Source organism: Amblyomma americanum, chromosome 8, assembly GCF_052857255.1.
Source record: "Amblyomma americanum isolate KBUSLIRL-KWMA chromosome 8, ASM5285725v1, whole genome shotgun sequence".
NCBI lineage: Eukaryota > Metazoa > Arthropoda > Arachnida > Ixodida > Ixodidae > Amblyomma > Amblyomma americanum.
The window spans coordinates 37,662,420-37,683,627 of record NC_135504.1 but is presented as its reverse complement, the minus strand read 5'-3'; the positions used below and the strand labels follow the sequence as shown (position 1 = coordinate 37,683,627).

At 46.0% G+C, this 21,208-nt stretch overlaps 2 protein-coding genes across 2 annotated transcripts in view; one reads left to right on the top strand and one right to left on the bottom strand.

The window, feature by feature from the left end:
• Positions 1 to 21,208, top strand: part of LOC144101385 (ribosomal L1 domain-containing protein 1-like) — a 486,157-nt gene that overhangs the window by 145,708 nt on the left and 319,241 nt on the right. The window lies entirely within an intron of this gene.
• Positions 5,818 to 15,938, bottom strand: LOC144100215 (uncharacterized). The gene is made up of 5 exons (XM_077633235.1): positions 15,794 to 15,938; positions 12,644 to 12,795; positions 8,587 to 8,654; positions 6,875 to 6,952; positions 5,818 to 6,167 (listed from the first exon to the last, which is right to left on the bottom strand). Exons 1-5 carry the CDS (start codon positions 15,911 to 15,913, stop codon positions 6,031 to 6,033), a joined length of 555 nt encoding a protein of 184 aa, XP_077489361.1. The 5' UTR covers positions 15,914 to 15,938; the 3' UTR covers positions 5,818 to 6,030.

The window sequence follows — 21,208 nt, the reverse complement described above, 5'->3', positions numbered from 1 at the left end:
TGATTTCCGGAGACTCCTGTTGTGATACCATGCTAATCAATCTGAAAAACGCAAAAACGGAAGTTTGCGAATGATGGCAAGGTAGTGGAAGCTAGCACAGGCCATAACCGCAGGAGGCACGTTGCTAGGTGAATAATAACAATGGGGTTCACTACATTTAACAGGTATTCACGGGTAATGTAAGTACAGTACATTTCTGGTATTCACACTTTCCGAGGTGTGAAAGAACACTTGAAGGCCATGGGCCACCTGTAAATCGAAAAGCGAGTACTCGCACTCTACAGAGGCCTGAAACGGAGTTCAGCTTTATAAGGATCAATTTCCACAGCCCAGGCTGCACCAATTCCCGACCAATGTCTCCACCTACCTCCCAGAATTCCATTTCTCTTGCCCTACACCCGTTTCTTCCGGCTACTTCCAAGGGGAAGTAGCTTCGCCTCGCTCCCCTACGTGTGAGTTCGTTTTAGAACAATTTCCTAAATGTTTATTATTCTATCCTTTTGCTGTACGAAAAGTTTGTTCTACGCATAAAGATTTTCATTATTCTATAGGTTAGGCTTGTTGTGCATCAGCGGTGCAGGCACTGGGTCATCTATTTTGAATTTCACTTCACTTTGTAACTTTGCAATATCCAAATGAGTGGAATCTGTTCCCACTATAATTAGTTGGAAAGCGTGAAAAAGATGGCGATAGGCGGCAAGGCATTGGAAGTGATTGCAGGTCCGGTACATTAGAGGCACTTTGCTAGGGGTAAGATAACAAGGAGGTTATTTATCTATTTATTTATTTACTTACGTATTTCTTACTACCTCAAAGGCCCACTAGGGGCATTACATGAGGGGTGGGCTGACATATCGTTTCATTACATCAGTGATGAATGATTTGAAGGATTCAAGGCCAGCACGTATAAAAGCTTCAGCAGGCAGGTTGTTCCCGTCTCTTACGGTCTGGGTGAAGAATGATTTCAGATGCACAAAAGTGGATGCTCGAGGTGTATGAACAGCTTTCGGATGACTAATGCGAAGTTAAATTCAGTGTGCAGGGGTGATAACGAATGACTCAAAGGGGGAAGATAATACTTCTGGAGAAGGCACCGTGTACTGCAGTCTACTGAGTTCTACTGAGGTCTACTGAGGTTACTGCACTTAACAGGTACAATGAGGTCATGCACAGTACACTGCTAGTATCAATTCAGGGGAAAGCGTATAACTGTTTTATCTTGCCAGTACTCGCTTGGGGGGAAGAAACCTGGAGGCTACCAAAAGGGTTTGAACTTAAATTGAGGAGCGGGAACAAATGAAGGTGAGTAATGTTCTACCTGAGGTCCACAAAAGAAAACGTGATCCCAATAAACGTAGCTGGGGGCGAAAGAATCAGATGGGCAGATGACATCGGGAAGATTACGGAGATATGCTGGGTGTAACCAGAATAGAACCCGGTTAATCAGAGCGATATGGGAGTGGCCTTAGCACTGCACTCCAAACAGAAAGGCGTAAAAAGGGAGTACACAGTCAGCTTTTATTCCCATACAGGTGCATTCATGTTTAGAGTGTTCAGTAGACTTAGTTGGGAAGACGAAAGCGATGATTCAGACGGTCTCAGAATTCCGGTATTTTGCCCCGAAGAAACTCTGTGGGTGCATAGGAAATGCCCAGCCTTTATTTTTCAACTTTCCGGCTATATCCTCACTTGTGGTCTGTTTTGTATCTCTCCTAGCGAATTATTTTCGACCAGGCTCCTCATCAGGATGTAATTCGCGATGTAGCACTCTGGTGACGTCGGAAATGCTTCGGGATATCACGCGAGATATCACAGGATGTAGACTACGGCGACGCTGGCATCCCTGAATGAGAGAGCCGCGTCTAAGATTGCAATTACAATATGTAGATTCTGAGAAATGGGTTCTTTGGTTCGCACTTCCTTATTAAATTATATATGGTCATAGTCATTGGCACATTGGTTCACCCATGCAGCCAATTCTTCAGAAGCCCTAGCTTAGTTGGTTGATTGCAACTATGCTTCGTTGCGTGTATAACTGATCTGGACATGCAGTAGTGCACCAAAGGCTCGTCACGAAGCGCTTAGTTGTACGCAAATGAAGTGTAGGGCTGTTCCAAACACAGCTCGTCAAAGGGGCCCCTCTCAGCAGCTAATGTAGAGAATAGGTGGCCCAAGCAGTATTCTGCGTGTTTTGTGTCTCCAACCAAACAAAAAAAAATGTTCTTAAGGACCATTTTGTAACCGCTCAATCCCCTCTATAATGCCCTCTATGTCGACCATCAGGAAACTTTAAATAAATAAATAACTAAATAAATCCAAATATAACAAGAAATCAGATGAGCTGAGCTAAGAATTTGCTGAGATCTGGGATGTTAACAGTATTGCTGCAAAAATTATTAATAGAGCGGAAATGCAAATGAAGGGGATCCCAAAAGGAATCGGTGTTCCACTTTGACACTTGGTTTTTGAAACTTGACTGTCCTTGCTCTTCTAATTGGCGGAAAAGTGCGTGACTCATTTAAAAAATTTCAGTAATTCCGCATTCAAGATTGATAGAAAATCAAGAATTGATATTGTGTTCACTTTATCATACCTTGTGCACAAAGGGTCTGCATTTTTTCACGCTGGGAGCGAACAACATTGCAGATTTCTGTTTCTTAATAATTCCTTGATTTTTCTGTCTGGTGCCCTTATCGAGTGTTCCATTTGTTTGTGAGTGTTTCCTTCTCGTTTGTTCCCCCTCAAGAACATGAAGAGCGACATCGATTTATCATGAGCTTAAAGGGCAACTGAAGAGGTTTTAGAATTCGATTAGTTTGAACGAGCCGAATGTGTGAAACTTGCAGGAGAAGCATGCGAAATCTTCTTGCGCTATCATTTGAAATGGTGACGTAATCTCCGACTAAAGCGGCGTCCGCGCTCAGGCTTCTCTGCAGCGCACAACGACAGCCGGAGGCTGCAGTGATGACGTCACATACGGCGGCGCTATGTTTCCAGCCAAGAAGCGGTTGTTTCAATGAAGAAAACAAATGCAGTCGAAGCATTGTTTGGCGGCATCGGGAGACACACGGCAGCACGTAGGCGAAGGCAGCTGTCTTCTGGAATTTCGGCAACAATGACGTCATCACTAGTTTCCCCGCTCTCCCATAGCGCAGTGAGGAGAAGCCTGAACATCGTGGAGGTTTTAATCGGCGATTACGTCCCCATTTTAAATGCTAGCGCAAAACTACTTTGCACGCTTTGCCTAGCAGCTTCATAGAGTCGATTTCTTGAATAACCTCGGATTCTCAAAAAACCATTTCACCTTCCCTTTAAACAGCACAAGCGGCCACCGTTGTTTGGCTCTGACCCATTCCGCGTCATGCATGTCCCATCTTTGCCCAAGGCAACCAGGCAGCAGGGTTTGCTTCTCAGTCTTATAGTTGAGCACTTACTTCCCCCTGCAAATTGTAAATGCCTGTGATGTAAGGAGAACCCTTGTCCTCACCATTGAAGTACTTATTAATCTTTATGAAATCGGAAAGGGCTCCACTGCACGAGTGGCAAGAAAACCATGCCGCCTGGTTACTTTCAGCATAGCACTTGCATCATTTAAAAGGCTAAGAACATAAATTATATTGCCATGATAGGACACCTTACGCGCTTTTAAACATGAGTGCTGATCGAAGAATCAAGACGTCTTGGTAACCGACGTAGTTCAATTTTGTAGTACCGTTCTAAGTGTATGGGTATAGTTCAGTTTGATCTGAGGATTTCTGAGTTTCCCGTAATCATCTCCAGTGTTTTTATTAGTATTTGACTATCTCCCTGATCACTCAGTTCGCACAGCAGTCAGAACTGAATTGGGTCGCACTGGACGAACAACATGCATTTTCTGGTCTAACGTGTGGCTCGTGGGCTCTCGCTCATTCATATTACCTTATCAATAAACTAACCATGAAATCAAAACAGAAACCAAACTGCCAGTTACACTTCGTGCAAAGTAAATAAGCGTCGGAGTTCTCACAGACCTCAACAATTTCCGGGAGGAGAGGAGGTCAGATTTTAGGCCGCGGTGCAAGAATAGACTAGGCAAGGAGAAATATCAGGTTTCGCGTCCAAAGCGGAGTCAAGTCCTATTGGCTTGCCCGTGACTATACGGATAGGATAGGATTAATCGCCCGAATGATAGCGCTTCGAATTACACACCAAGCCAAATAATATAGTGCACTGACGGGACCAGCGGACTGCGAGCCAAGTGGGCTGTTGTCTACTGGGTGACGGGTTTCATATACATAAAAGGGACAATGCGGATAAAGAAAATTGGCGCGCCACGACAGATTACAGCATTTCTGATCGCAAAGACGCTGCTTTTCGTGAAAACGAATCTTTTATATTTTATAAGCTATTGACGGCAAAAAAAAAAAGAATGAAACACAGGCATGTATTGCTGCTGCCACCTGTCGTTTTCGCAACAAAGTGCGCGAATCCTTGAGGCTATACAACAACGTCCTTATTTTCTCCACAATGATCGCGGAGTCTCGTTCGGTCTTGACGTCTCAAGTTAGAATCGAGTGGCTAAAAAAAGAGAGAGAGAGAAAAAAAACCTTTATTTGGGCCGATAGTTACATCAGGCCAGGTTACATTGCCCTACTAGATGGCCAGTAGGCTAGCCTACTAGCGACCTCATAGGCGCGCTTGAGGATCCGTTCTTGTATGTCCGGGTCCAAGCTGCGCAGCAGGGCCTCCCAGTTGCGGAAACATGAGTTGCCCTAATTCAGGAGTTGGGGAGTCCTTCTTGCATCCCCAGAGTATATGGCTGAGGCTAGTGTCCTCATCGCACTGTGTGCACGCGGCAGAAAATTGACTTGGGAAGATGTGGAAGAGAACTACCGGGTTAGGGAAGGAATTTGTTTGGAGTCTTCTCCAGGTGATTTCCTGCTGTTTAATGAGCCTCTTCTGCGGGGCGGAAACTTTCTTCGTTGAAGGCGGAAGTGGTAGGTTAGATCATGAAAGGAGATTAGGCTGTCCTTGGCTGTCCCCAGGGCTGAGGTGTCCACCGCCGGGATGACCGATCCTCGGGCTGTCTGGTGAGCCGCGTTTCCAAGGTTGCCTGAGTGTGCTGGCACCCAAATCAATTCGATGTATCTATCAGGGGAGGGGATCTCCTCAACAACATTGAGAGTTCACTGTGCGATTCTACCCCGGGCGAAGTTGTGTATGGCAGTCATGGAGTCGTTGATGATATTATCTGCCTGTGAATCTGTAAAGGCTAAAGCAATGGCTGCCTCCGCAGCCATTGCGTTTGTGCGCACACGGATGGAGGCTGATAGGACTGTGGCATGTGTTCCTGTAACCCCTGCCACTGCAAGTGCTTTGTAGGGATCTGGATAGTCAGTCCCATCAACGTATAGATAACACCGGGTTGCTGCTTTTATTTCCGATGAAGAGCCAGAGGCTTGTCCGTCTTCCTACCGTCGTGGTGTATAGGATGCATGTGTTTGGGGAGAGGTTTAATGTTAAGCCGTTTCCTGATCGGTGTCAGTAGGCCTCTTGCTTTATCTTTTCCTGGCTGTGCGCTTGCGTCTCATGTGGCGAGGATACTTATGCCTGTATCAGTTCTTGTGAGCCGCGCCATCTGTGGGGTAGTGTGGGCCGCACAGAGTTCTTCAAGTTTGTTGTGAACGCTGAGTTGGAGAAATCGTTATGAAGACGCGTAGTGAGGAAGGCCTAATGCCGCTTTGAATGTTTGTCCAACAAACGTCAACGTATCTACAATAAGCGACAAAATCAATTCTTAATGAAAACAAAAATTGTTTAAATCGGTATTCCTTTATTCGTCGTCATTTACATACCGCGTACTAAACGAGGGAACAGTGCAAGAACCTTTCCGGTTAGTCCCCTGCTGCGCCCACGACCCTTATACCTATACCTGTTTTCCCTACTGGCGCTGCTAGGTCAGGATACACTAATAGATTCGACTCGATCAAAACGTGATACATTCTCAGCGAAAGGCTCTACGGGGTTGAAGCATCTTCCTTGCATCTTCCACTAGACATCCCCCTCGCCATCAATGCAGAGGTCCCGGCTGTGCTCCGGCACGTCCACCCCGCATACATCGGCGAAGTGGTCGATGCACACCGGGGGCGCCGCGTCCTTCAGTTCACGTCTCAGCCACAGGAGACAGTCTGCAGGTCCGAAGTGAAGGGCATTGGATTACGAAAATGACTTCACGGACTCAGTTCGACGAAATACAGGCCTTGGAAGCATGCATTTTGCACACGATTACTTCGCTTCACAACTTTCTAAAACCTAATGTCATGAATTGTCTCTTAGTCGTATTAAGCCGAGAGCCTTTAATGGCTCATTTGCACTGCAAGTGGACTACAAAGTCGAAAGACGCCCTCTCTCTCTTTATGCAGCATAATTTAGTCACCTCTTGTGCCAAATAGTGTCCTATTAAAACACTCATTATTTAGGGCACATTTCTAACATAACTGAACGCACCTTTTCAACGTTATAGAATGAGGGCAAAAACACTTCCTTTTATTAGGACGAATTGTTTCGCCACGTTCGATTGCAAGAGGTTTCCATAGATGGCGCTAGCTACACCCACGACGAAGCGAAGCAACAGCGCTGGGAGCAACAGACCAGGCGGCTGCCCTGCGCCCGAGCTATGGGCGGATTGGTGCAGTTATAGACACTCCACCAGAAAAAGTTCTCATCGCATACAGTCACCCCGTCATTCCTCACCTCACCCAGCCGCTGAATTGGCAGTTACTTAATACTGCGCTAGCAATAAAAAAATGATCTCTCTATTCGCACCTTTTCCCTTCTTCATCTTATTCAATAACTTAAAAACGCGTTTTTCTCTCGTCTGTCCACATATACTTACGATGATCACTGTCTTCCACGTCCATTACGATGCAGTTCTTGTCAGCGTAGTACATTATGGCCTCCTTGGGCGTAGGATCTGCGAGAAGTGCGACCAGCTCTCAGATGGGTCCAAATAGCACGCTCAAGTGCGGGGCCAACTGTTCACAAAGACTCCAAGCGTATTAGTTGGCTGATGCCTGTCGTTTTTCTGAAACACTCTGTGACTCCCTTTCCCTCTTGCGAGGTCATGTGGCTCTCTTTCTCTAGAAGGTACAATAGCACAGGATGGATGGATAGGAGATAGGAGCGTTCCCTGTGAAACGGGGTGGTGGCAGTTGCCAGCATGCTAGGCTCTTTTATTTATTTTTATTTAACTGCGTTGTGAGTTGGTGTTACAATGCGCCACTTTCTTTAATATGTTTTCAGTCCTACATTTCTAAGCTTCGTGACCTCTCTGCTTTTGAACCACGATTCCTCCAATCACTATTTCATAATTTCCACCGCAATTTATTTACCCATTACCATTGTTATCTCTAAACCCTAGTGCCTCAGTGAGAGTTACCGTTCCAGCTTCGACATCCGGAGGGATGCAGTCACATTTCAGTATGACGTGTTCAATTGTTTCCACAGACATGGCACACACCGCACATGGGGCACCTTCTTGGTTATATTTCTTTTTATAGCTGCGCGTTCTAAGACGCTTTGATCTAGTTTCAAAGAGTAGGGCGCTGCCTCCTGAGTTATCATAGAACTATTCCTTCCTGATCTGCCTTCCCCAGTTATATATAGTACTACACTATACTTCCGGTTACGCAGCGCCACGTAGCGGCGACTAGAAGAAATTTTATGAGAAAGGATAATAAGAGAAATAAAACCATTGGCTGCAGTCGTTTGCTGCAGAATGTTCCGGATGGTGTCATACGATCCAGCAATTCGTGCAACATAACGTTACTAGTTAAGTGAGAGCCTAGCCCGCCGCAGGGATTCGAACCGGTGACCTATAATCCTGGGTTGCGTGAAAAAATCTTATCATGGTAATTAGTGGTTCTAGGTATTGATGATTTTATTTATATGTGATAGGCAAGACGAGTTAATGAAAATGTTGTAATTTACTGATGATTTAAATAAATAAAAAAAAAGTAAAATGGAGAGTTCAGACTTGTCAAAATGCCTCAGAATAAAAAGTCTGTGCTTGATGACACTAATTAAGAAAATTTAGAGTGTATATATAATCAATTAATTAATCAAAGCAATTGTAAAAATTGAGAAATGTGATCAAAGGTTTCAAACTGCTCAGAATGGAACGCCTAGCCCACTACGCTACCCCGTTATACCATTAAGGTGGAGCTTGAGTCTTCTCTGCCATTTTTTCCTTCAGTTCTGTTGCACAATGAATTAGCACTGCGTTTTTGAACGCGTAAGGCTGCAGTTCGAGTCACTTTGCTCGAAGTAACTTTGTTTTCGTTTTGTTTACACTCAGCCTTAGTGGCCCACAGATTGTTTATGATCTCAGCTTGCTGTGCGTAACCTTTTCTAGATTAGCACGTAGCGGGACGCCTTTGAGGCGAAGTCGGCGTTTGGAAAGCAGTCAGACGAGGATGGAGGCTTAACAGAAACTGTTAGTGTACTGTCGAGAGAGCAGAGCTTCCCCTACCTACTTTCTGGTTTGCAGTATAACCGCAGCGTTAGATCCCTCGTTTTTGCTTCCTCGCGTTAAAACATGCTACTTACCATCCCCAATCGTCATGTCCAGCGTCCCTGGTTTCTCTCCGGGAGCGATATGGAAGGTTATTTCTCTCCTGCAGAGATTGGAGAAATATGACGTCACATTCGTGACCCGTAATGCCTCTCCGGCATAGTCTCTTTCTTAAAAATAATACACTTTTTGCATAGTAATGAGTACATTAATACGATCCTCAAAGATGAAGAGACCAGATTTAATCTTGCATTACAATTACAGATACTTTATACCGCAGCGGTGTCCTAGTCATTTGGGCACCCGTCTCGCATGCGGGAGGTGCGGGGTTCGATCCCCAGTGCCGCTGGGTACCGACCGGTGATACAATGGGTACAAGGTTTCCATTGCCTGGTGATCGGATGCGGATTATTTAGGGTGAAATGCTTGGGAAATGGGCCTTTGACTCCACTTTGAGTAGAAGAAACAAGCTTGTGTCATGGCGTTCTTTGGCAACAGGTTCCGTTGCGCCATAAAAATTCGTCATCAAGGACAATTAATTTTTTTTAATAAAACGCGACTATTTAATGCGAAAGCACTTATAGGTCACCAACACCGATTAAGAATCTTGTCACCCTGCATACGTTCACGGTACGTACCATTTTGTGCCGCTGCCTAGCAACCCGAGTTACTACCAGAGTTACTCGGGTAAGTTCGGGTAAGTTCGGGTAAGTTCGTGTAAGTTCGGGTAAGTTCGGAGGAGCGCCGCGCCACCTGCTCGAGAGGTTGCTCGGGAAGAGGAATGTGGTTTGCGCAATCCCTACGGATGGCTCTGACAGGAACAGCAACCTGCCAGTGCCGTGGCGCATCTCTTAATCGCTGTTCCGCTGCACTAGTAGTGATATGGGCTGTCGCCTCCATCTATGAATTTTGAGCAGTGAATGAGCAATTGTAGATATAAGAGCACTAACCCACTAAAGATATCACGTCACACCCTTAAGGCAGATCTTAAATGCCCCCTTCAATTGAAGAATGAACACCTGCTTTCGCACGCCTACTCATGTTACGTGCTTTAAACCCTTACGAATGGCCCAGCGTGCAATTACAGAAAAACAAAAACGGACATTTTTTTTCCTCAGGGATAAATAGCACGAAAGACGTAGGTGGAAAGCAAAGGAAACAAAGCACAATCGCTGTGTTTGGCCCGCTATAGGCAAGCACACCAGGACAATTTTACAGAAAATCGGGTTAAATGTGATTTCTCCTCGATGTCTACTTGAGTACAGCTCACCCGAAAATGAAGCATCTCAGCGCCATCTATTCTCAGGGCGATATATGGAAGCTATCGGGAAGGGTGATTTCAGAGCGGTCGCCATAGATAACATAACGCCTTTATAAAGGTCCTTTAACCTTTGTCGTCCGTGGCTTCGCTTCACTTAAAGACAACTTCACACGGCACCAATTAAAAGCCAGCCCCGGAAGACAAATAATATTCTCTTATTTGCTTCGTTCTATCAAGCGCCACTCCATAATAATGCGGCGTCTAAGTCCAATCCAGTTCGGCGTTACAAATGGCTGATCTGGCCTTGTGAGGACTGTTTTCGTAGCGAATGAGTGAATACATACGAGTGTATCATAGATGCACAAACTTCGCGCCATAGATGGCGAGGGCGGTGTAAAAAATTTCAACAGATATATTAAAGGAATGATTTTCTTGGAAGTTCTTTGTGGGCAACCTTCCATAGCTACTTGCTTTTCAAATTAGCATGTTGTGAAATATATTCTTCTCGCAAGAAAACTAGCGATCGTGGATAAATCTTTCTATAGGTGAGAATAACCTCAATGTATCCCTGTTTAAAAAATGGGTTATTAAAGAATTCGTTTTTATTCTTCAAAATTTCGTTTCGTGCGAAATTATTCCGGAGCCCTCCACTACGGCACCTCATTCTTCCTTCTTTCACTCCCTCCTTTATCCCTTCCCTTACGGCGCGGTTCAGGTGTCCAAAGATATATGAGACAGATACTGCGCCATTTCCTTTCCCCAAAAACCAATTATATTATATATGAATGTGCGGAATTCCGGGAAAGAAAATGTTAAACAAGAAAAAAAAGGCTTAAATATATTCAGTGTAGAAAAGCGCGATTGTAAGCTCGCTTTTTACAACCATAGCGGACCTGCCATCATGGCTAGCGGGTTAGTCTGTTCGGCAGCTAAACCTGTGGCCGCGGAAACAATACTCTGCTGCTCTCTGCCGCAGCGTTTCAATGGGAGACTAAGCTCAAAAGACACCCGCGCACAGTCGAACTAACCGGTCGGAGGATTGTTGAGCCAATTCGCGAAACTTAATATTTTATGGGCAGCTTGGGAACGCTTGAGTCATATCGACAAGTGACCAACAAAACTCACGTTTTGTTAACCTCCATGCTAACGGTATTTGGTATGCTTCCTAATACACGTATCGGAAATGCAAGTGAATCAACAGGTGTGTGACGAATGCCATGCGAACAGCAACCAGATATTCTAGAATTGATATTACGTCGCAGAACAACAGAAAACAAAAAAGGGTATCTTTTCCTAAGCACTGTATGTCGTCTTTTGTTCTCCTTGGCTGCTTGGCTCATAGGTTTTATGTTTTATAGGGGTTTAACTTCCCAAAGCGACTCGGTCTATGAGTGACGCCGTAGTGCAGGGCTCCGAAAATTTCGACCACCTGGAATTATTTACCGTGAACTGACATCGCACAGTACACGGGCCTCTATAATTTCGCCTCCATCGAAATTCGACCGGGGCGGCACGGATCGAACGCGTCTTTCGGGTCAGCAGCCGAGTGCCATAGCCACTGAGCCACCGGGTCGGCCCTGGTGTTCTGGTACCTGCCCATATGTCTTCAACAATGAGCGCTTACCTTACCTTCCGCAGAGAAATATATCTCGGATTAAAGGAATGCTGTCTTTTGCTGCCATAAAACGCTTTCTATCATTCATTGAATCAAGTGCCGGCTTCAGTGCCTGTCGGGTTGCAGTCTACACAAGGTTACCAGGGCTGGTGCCTTTGTCACCAACATGTCGACATTTTCATCTTGCCCAACTGAACTTACTTGTCGTAGGCCGAGGAAACACGTTTTAATATCATAATTATCATAATTTAATGCATATATCCTAATTTAATTCGCCGCATTGCTGCGCTTAGATGGATGCCAATGAGTAACTACTCCCTTATTATAAATCTACTCCACCTTGGGAGATTCCCTTAAAACATTTGGGCAACACTGTTTCCACTGCGAGTTATCGATCAACTCGCTCTCGCCCTGCCATAAGCTTGCCGTCCGGGTTAGCTGAGTTAGTAGAGCGACTGCTCCGATGAAGCGGTGGTCCCGGGTTCGAACCTCGGACCAGGACGAATTTTCTTTAACTACAAAATTTCTGAAAAATATCTACAGCTTTCCTTTGTAGCCGTATGGCTGCGCTTTGGTGGATGCCAATGAGTAACTACTCCCTTATTACAAGTCTACTCCAACAGGGGGATTCCCGTAAACATTTTACCGGCCACCAATTATTATAGCAATCTGTGATAAAACGACGGCACTGGCGCGTTTAAGCAGATGGAAGCGTCAGATTATCTGGCACTGCCTACGCCACAGCAATGAGAGTGGAACAAATTAGCGAAATGTAAAACGAATCATTGCAAAATACGGCCCAGCATCGCGGGACTACGACAGGTACGTTCTCGAGAGAAGCCACTTTTTGGCTACGTTTTTAGAGCGCAGATCTTCTTCGTCCGTTCGTCGATTCCGCGTCGTAATCGTCGTCGTAGGCGTTGTCGGCGCAACATGCCACCTGACAACCATGGCAGGGCGTGGCAGAGCGAAACACCACCTGTTGAGCTAAATGCCACCTGCCGGTGGTTGCAGGTGGCGTGTGAAGAGCTCCGCTCAAATTTCACATTACCGACTACCGTAATCGTGTGTAAATTTTTATGGCTGAGACCCGAAAGGAAACTTGTGCCAGCAGGAGGAGCCACCGGCAACGGTGAACGCTGGCATCGGCGCCATTAAAAAAATTATGTCACAATAAAAAATAGAAATGACCTGAGTCTTGAAAATGAAATCTTACTCGTCCAAGTTTTCGGCCTTCTGGAACTTCCAGACGTATGTCGCAGTTAGTGCCTCTTGGTCTAACTCGGTCCGGGTTGCTGACAGACACTGCAGCAGGGCGTTGTTGTCCGAGTCCGCAATGGCCACGGCATTCGGGAAGTTCACAACTACCTGCAGGGCAGACGTAGGTTAACCATGTAGGTGAGGTGAGTATTACGCCCCGTATGCTTTTTTAGTGCGCTAGCACTTACAGTGGCCATAACCCACACTTGGGCGTTGTGTGTTTGTCTGTTTGTCTGACGTCGGTCTTGCGGCATGCTGCTCACCTGCTCAGCGGGTGGTGGGCAACCTGCCCAGCGTGTCAGGCGGCAGCCCATTTAATCATGAGAGGTGGCTGGGGAAGAGGAACCTGGGTCGCAACTCAGCTCAAGTAACCCAGGCACCCCCGACGACAACAGCTACTACAGCACTTGCCTTGTGCCACTGCGCCACTGCTCACCTGCCCATCGGGTGGCTTACTTGCCAAGGCGTAGCCTGAGGTAACCTGGCCAGAGCCTGGGGCGCTAATTAGGCGGCACAGCCCCTAAGCGCACCGAGCTAAGCGGAATGAGCAGCAGTGGTTATGAGGAGAATGTGATTCGAATTGGGCTTGCACGGTAGCTGAACGGAAGAAGTTGGGGTGAGAACTAGTAATCTTTTATGAAAATTTCCTTGTTTATGCCACTATATACCTTGGCCAATGCCCTCATGTGGGTATGTGCGTTGTTTTAAGAGGAAGAAGATAAAGAAGAATTAGGTGGGTATGTGCCATGTTTTAAGAGGACGAAGAAGAAGGTGGCAGCCAGGTACCACCCAGAAGGTCGTAGTTCGAACCAACGATTGACGTCATGCTAGCGCACATATCCGCATTTGGCTTAATTATCTAAATCGACTTACATTTGTTTTTTAGGCATAGAGGCCAGCTTAGATGTTCCGGATGTGTTGACTTCGGGAGTAAGGATTAAACATCGGTGTTTTTGTGCGCGGCGAAATTATCTGAAGTAGCTGAGAGCAAGACCCCACATTGTGTACGACACTACGGGTTCGGGTTTTTGTAGGGTGATTAAACAAGATCAGATTTTCCAGAGCTTAAGTCGAACGAACTTGGAGGGCTGTAGCCGTTCAAAACTGGCGTTGTGCTTACGCTGTGCAAAGCGGAAGTTCAGCTTAGCGATGTAGATTTTGACTTGGCTTATGCTGAAGCGAAGTGGTATGCCCAAAATAAATTAGCCCTTATTTTTCTGGAAAACACGAAGAAAAAATTACTCTGTACGTTTGTTTGAAACATTGGTGAAGATATGTTTCATTTAATTAGAACCAACCACCGGCGAAACAGGTACGCAAAAAGTACCCCAGAGCAGCCGGTACTTTAAGTATTAGGTTCGGAAGATAAGCAGACTTATCCAGACGCAACTTCTCCCAGTACTTTTGATAAAATGCATCCGTCTGCTCATTGGCCAGCCGTCTTTAGTGCAACCCGGTTGCCACATTCATATCGAAAGCGAGAGCATGTACAGTGGGATAATCCTAGCAGGAAGGACATGGAACCAATATTTATTTCGCACCAAAGGTGTTACATGTGCGTTGTGCGTGTTTTTTCTTACAAAACGCCTTCTATACTCATATATTGGTTCGAAAAAATTAATGGAATAACAAAAGCGTAACAGTCCTGCCACCTCTAATATTTTTTTCGCATCCATGTTTTCAGGAACTGCAAGCAATTTGATACGCATGCTGCATTCCGCATGCGCTAAGAGTTAACTACCTGAAATTTTCGCATAAATCTGCAATTACTGAACTGCCAGAGACAATACCGGCATTTTATTAGTTTAGTAAGTGCCGAATGGTAATATGGCTATAACCATAGGTTACGAACCTGTGATGATTAAAAAGTGAAAAGTATAAATGCAACTGTAACAAATTCGAAAATCTGAATGTAAGAATCATGCATAACATTTTTCTTGCTGTTCTCTTTTCAGGAAAAAAGAAAACTTTCCACGCGTTCTTAACGTTTGTTTTCTGGAGCCCAAATCTCTCAGAACGTGTTGTGGCATGGGTGCATTTCTGACTCCTTATAGAAGAAACAAGACAATGCACCTCCATAAAATATCCTCTCGAGCCTACACAACGCCTGTTAATGTAGTCCCTCCATTCAGCATTTGAGAAGACTGAAATGTACTGTGTATACTTAGCAGAGTATTAATTTCAAGATTGTATGAAATTATCAGCCGCATACGGGCTCCGCTATGCTATACGCAAGGGCACACCATATGGCGCTACTGGGAAGGTGTTCATCATCATCATCATATCGGGACCGCTGTTTATGAGCGTGGTGGCAACGTGCTAAAATGGGCATACAGATCTGGAAAAGTTTTCGCTGACACGCCATGTGTTAACCTCTCCATGAATTGTGTGGCCATCCCGCGAGAGTTAGTGTAACGTGCTTAATTTCAACCATCGAGCATAAGCAAGGACACGTGCGCCATTAGGAGGCCTGGGCTAAGTTGCGATCTATAAGGTTCTGAATCGTGCTCCAGCAGAGCACTTGGCATAGCGCTTGTCCTGCGTGCTTTTAGAGCCGAAGCTCCTCCCATGCAAAACCCCAAGGTCATGACGCTCCGAAGAATGACCTTCAAGAAGCGGAGCGGCAGTTTGGCTGTGACGTCATACCATATGACTCGCCGCGCCTCGGCGCAGCTGCGTTGAGCGGAGCCGGCAGGGTTACCTTGGCGGTTAGCTAAGTAGAGCTTAGCGGGCGTCAGGGGTTTGAATCGGCGACCTTTATACCACCCATTCCACGCCTTTACGAATCTTCAAATGAACACTGCGGCTCAACCGTTTGCCGCAGAGTGTTCTGGGTGGTGGCATACGATTTTGCTTCACGTGTAGCACAAGCTTACTAGTTTAGTTAGAGTCTAGCTCGTGGCAGGGATTCAAACCAGCGACCTACGTTAGGTGTGTTAACGCTCGACATTCTATCGGTGCCTCAGCGTCGGCTCATTTTTCTTCATGGCCTCTCTCGGCGCATGAATGAATGGACATTTTAACGCTGTACACGTGATCGTCGACAAGGGAGAGCCATGCACTCGTTCTGGACTGCGCATAAGGTGCATATATTCATAACGCATACCTCGAAGGTGTCGATTTCGTCGCGTTGGAGCTTCTGCGGTCCGGCCGGAGGTCCCAGCTTGGCCACGACAGCGGTGGCCATGCAAAGCCCGGCCAGCAAGAGTTCGAAGAGACCATGCATCTTGATGCTGTTCAAAGGAGGCAGATCCTATGCTAGGACCATAGCATGGGGGATCTTTTATACTGGCTTGATTTCTCTTTCTTCGGGGGGAAGAGAGGTGATAGAGATTTAGAGTTGGTGGGTGGGGGAGGGTGCAGTAAGCGGCACAGTTGCGAATGAGGCCATACTGCCCGTAGTGGCAGGCACCCAGAAACCACGTCATTATTTTGCCGGACTGCGGAAAAACGCTTTCTTCTTTCCGTGCTTGTAAATACCACCAAAATACAGCTCGGTGATAACATTTTGGCCTCGCCGCCGAAGATAACCGCAAGACAAGAGAGGTAATCATCCTTGACCGCCAAAAGCCTATCTAAAGCGTAACAAGAACACCTTGACGAAATAGCGTAGGAAATTCGGGCCAAATACTCCTTATCTGCGGGGATAACAGGGCCCACAAAGTGCATGCCTGTCAGCTATTACCGCGTTTCGTGCACGAGCAAAGAGAAGAACATGAAGGAATTGTCCATTTGTCTTCCAACCAGTACAGTGGCCGACTGCCCAGGTTTATTGCTCGATTAGGTTCAAATGGGCTCGCAAGCCTTGAACTTGCCCGAACTCAAGTACGTCCTCCTGGACCGACCCAGAAAAACAGCGCTTTATTGCGGGCCAAAGAACACGGTTCAAGGCTACAGTGGGGCATGTGTCCGGATGGTGCTGAAGGTAATGACGTCAACACGCTGAAATCAGCTCCAGGTGCTGCACACAACAGGGCGCTAACTTAGCACGCACTCAGGGCAGCTGCCTTTATGCTCTGGGAGAGTCTCGGAGAAATCAATACGGTGCAGTAAAGTGCGGAAGTGTACCCACTGGGGATAAAGAACTCCAAAGGAAACCAGTCTACGAGGCGATGTTTTCAGCACAAACACTGATATCACAGAGTTAATATTATTGAGAAGTATGCAAAATATGTCAGGAAGATCAGGCATATGGCTTTAAACTTACCAAAGAGCCACATCTGTAGTCTGCGAAAAAAACACTAGTAACTATAAAAATGTCGCGAACATTACGGACGACACAGCTCCGACTGTCGCGTGCTATTTATGAAAACGCCCCTTGTTCTGACAGTGCCACCCGAACTTGGCCAACGCATTATGTCCTATCACGCGTACAGCCGCCGTGAAAAGTATGCAGCCCAAGCGATTTACTTGTAAGCTTTCCAGCGGGGCTCCGTCGCACATCTAACAGTCCAAAACTGGGCAGGGTTGAAGACGCTAAGCCATACCTATTTCGAAAGGTCACAGACGCCGAGGATGGATAACGAGGCATCAAGCAAGCCTCAGAAGCAAAACCCTTGGGCCGTATGCCGCCGCGGTGGCTCAGTGGTTATATTGAGCTCGGCTGCTGACCCGAAAGACGCGGGTTCGATCCCGGCCGCGGTGGCTAAATTTCGATGGAGGCGAAATTCCAGAGGCCCGTGTACTGTCAGCGCAGGTTAAGAAAACCCACGTGGTCGAAATTTCCGGAGCCCCTCACTACGGCATCCCTCATAGCCTGAGTCGCTTTTGGACGTTAAACCCCCAAAAACCATAAACCTTGGCCCGCATACTCTTGACGGGGGGTGTACATGACAGCCGACGTGTAAGCCTTTTGTCCGGGCAGCAAACGATTCCCCATTATGGTGTCATCAAGAATGGGCAATACGCAACAACTTGACGGTGTATAGTTTTTGTTTTTCATTTCATTTGGTGTGTGGGTGCACATGTCTATAATATAGACAGACAAATTTTCTAGGGCTAGCTTCGCAATACGCTCGAAAGAAAAGAGACGTGGTGAAGAAACACTGTAGTTTTCCTGACGCTTCGGCCGGGGACCGGCATTCGTCTGATGAAACTGAGCGTCGGGTTGTCTTTTAAATTTATATGACGACGTTGTCACTATCTGTCACCATCAGATAAGGGCAGGATGGGTAGACTTGCACTGTGAAGCTTATGGTCGTTAAACCGCAATGTGAAATACGTTGCAGTTTGACATATATATTTCAGCTCACAGACGGAACATTCTAGTTGAGAGGTTACGTTTTCAGTGTCGTAGGTGAAGCTACTGTTAATTCTTACGCCGTCACTGGAAGAAGTGCTAACAGCTATCTGGGACACCGTCATCTGCCGGTAAATTTTACAGCGAGATTTGCTGCATGGTGCACCGCCAAAAAAACACTGGATGCGTGACTTGGGAAGAAGTTAAAAGATCTCGCAAGTTTTTAGCATGTCGAATACAGCTCGCGGTGGTTCTTTAAAGATGCCTTTTAATCGGTCACTCTGCATAATGATGTTATGATGTCTTCTTAGAATGCCTGTCGCGTTGGGAGCAGAGGCCGAGTAGGTCAAGACTAAATTAGTTTGGTTTTCCAAGATAGGTTCTTTTGTTTCGCACAGTAATGACTCGCGGTGACATGCATCTGCGCGTTTCACGGCGTCGTCGATTAACCCTAACCGGGTACTTCTGTTTCGTAAGAACTTCTTAGTAAACAGAAGTTCCGAATATGCTTAGAGCCATCGGCGTTTTACAAGAACTGCGCAGAACTTCGGAGTGAGAAGTTCTGCGCAGTTCTTGTAAAACGCCGATGGCTTGGAGCATACTCTTTTAAAGTGGGAAGTCTGACTGTTGGGAATGCAAGTTCTACAATGCTTCACATGGCTGCTGTTAAAGTGAAGGTACTGTTGGCAGCCCGTAGGTTTTCCATAAAGATCTCGCAAGTTTTTAGCATGTTGAATACAGCTCGTGGATGTTCTTTAAAGATACCCTTTAATCGGTCACTCTGCATCATGATGTTATGATGTCTTAGTTTGTTATAGTTAAGAGACACTGTCATGTGAAGAAAATTAATAGTCGAAACTGAATACATGTGCGAAAATGAAATTGAACGTTGTAAAGTATTAAATTCTGCAAAAAACGCAAGCAGTTCTTTTTCACCCTGGTGCCATATTATGAAAAATTCTCCGCTAACACTGCCTCAGTGTTCGGCTTAAGAGCGTCAGCTACGGGAGCTTTAAGTGTTTATATCGGTGTGCTCAGCAAACATGGAGCAGACCAAATCCAAACATCGCTAATGTTTCCTTTCCGGAAACATCCCGTCTCAAAAATAAGCCGCGCCATCTACATCGTGGATTTTGTGCTACTATTGCGATTTACGGAAAATTTCGCTGTACCTGGTAGATTTGTTTGTTATATCAATTAATTTATTGTATAAACGTGTAGCATCGCCACGCCATTCGGAACCCCCTGCGGCAAACGGTTCGGCCGTAATGGCCGTCTGAAGGTCCTCGGAGTGCACGGTTTGGGGGCGGAAAGGTCTAGAAGAACTTTTTGTTGGGCTAGATGGTGCATGTCGTAACAAAAGAACTGCAGCGCAACCAATACGAACACAAGGAAAGATGACAAAGGACTAGTGCTACCTTAATCTAACTTTATTCACTGACAGCGCAGCAAATATAAGAAAAAACCAGGACACGCGCAGATACCAGTTCACACACAACACTATCACAGAACCTTTCCAGATACGCCATTTCCGATTTGAAGAGGTTCACAGACGTATCGCTAACACAAAATACACCTCTCTTCCTTATATGAGATGCTTCCAATAGTTCCCTTGCCCTTGTGTCCTTGCTTTTACCTAAAATCTTTATCTTATGAAACCGTGGTCGACACTTTTTTGCAGTACTTGCATCTAACCCGTGTCGAATGTTCTGACGCTCGAGGGCACTCATAACACTCAGCGCAGTGCCGCGAAAGATGTGCTCCACTTACATCTTTTAATGGCCGCGCATGCTCACCTGCCCTTTCATTGATGCACCGCCTTGTTTGGCCCAGATATGCCTTCCCGCATGACAGCGGTATTTCGTATACCACCCCGATGCAGCAACTGGCGAACTTCTCTCCATGTCTGATTCGGCAACCACTCTTGTCTTTGCTCGCAATGCGCACGCAGAGCTGTTCCAGCTTGCTTGGGGCCGAGAAAACAACCGGCACGCCATGTATGTTGGCCACTTTTTTTCAAGTGGTGGGCTACCTTGTGCACAGGTCGCCGGTGCGAATCCCACAAATATTTTTGGCTTCATCGCAGTTAATATTTCATCCTCAGGAACATGCGAAGTCATCTGGCACCACTTCGAACATTCTGCGTCAAACGGGGCGTCCCAAAATGTTATGCAATGCTATGTTATGTTTTGTTATGATGGTCCCGTGGGGGACCAACTTCGATGGCCGCTGTACTAGCACATATAGTACAACATATCGAAAATATAGGCATCAAATACGGCGCTACATTCCCACTGTTGCTATGTGATTTAGTGTGGCCACGTGGTAGCTGTTTTGGTCAATTTGACCTTCATTGCAGACAGACGCGCCCTTGACAAATGTAAGTAGTAAGAGCTAACGCTCTTAAAATATCATCACTAAGGCGTCTGTAGAAGAACGGTTTTAAAAGACGGCTCTCGATGAATTTGGTTTCTAGGCAACACATGAAGATATTAGCATAATTAGGTCCTATTCATGCCCTATGAAGTTCCGCTAGCCTGAACGTAGTGGGTTCTGTTAAATTCAAAATTGTTAAGCTGGAGTATAAGTTTCAAAAGAGTGCTTAAAAAGGAGCTATCGACGGATTTCTGACAGCAGTGCTCACCGCAGGCAGTGATTACGGACTGAACACCATTCATATGAGGAATATTTGTATACAGTGAAGCCACATCTAAGGTTACAAGCAGCGCGCCTGGCGGAATATTGCCGCGAATCTTTGCAATGTTTGTTCATTCTTCAAAGCTGCCGGCTCGCTGCTTTGTTTGCGATGCAAGACGCGACCACATTTATCTCGATTGATCGCATCCAGGCAGAGCTGATTCTACGTTGTTCCAAAATGTTCTAGTAAGTTTGCATGCTTTATCTCTAAAGTTCGCTCTCAGCTTTAAATTGAGTATGGCCGACAGCGGCGGGCATTCTGTTCGACGACCGCCGAGCACGCTTGTTGCTACACCGCCGCCGAGTCATTTAGCCCATTGTGGGCGCAACTCAGCCCCCAATAAAGAGATATGTTTAGACACCATTTTCGCAGTCTTTCTGCTCCCCGAACTGCAGTCACCGCTTCGTGCCAACATGAAAGTCCTGGACATCAGAAAGTAAGTGAGTGGGATCTTTAATGAAAGAAGAGAACATAGGAGGAATATTGTTAATCAGATAATCCACATAACATCAAATATTTTCAGTAACCGTTGCTGCACCTGAGACAATGGGTGGGCCTCGGTTATTCGCATTATGTATTTTCGG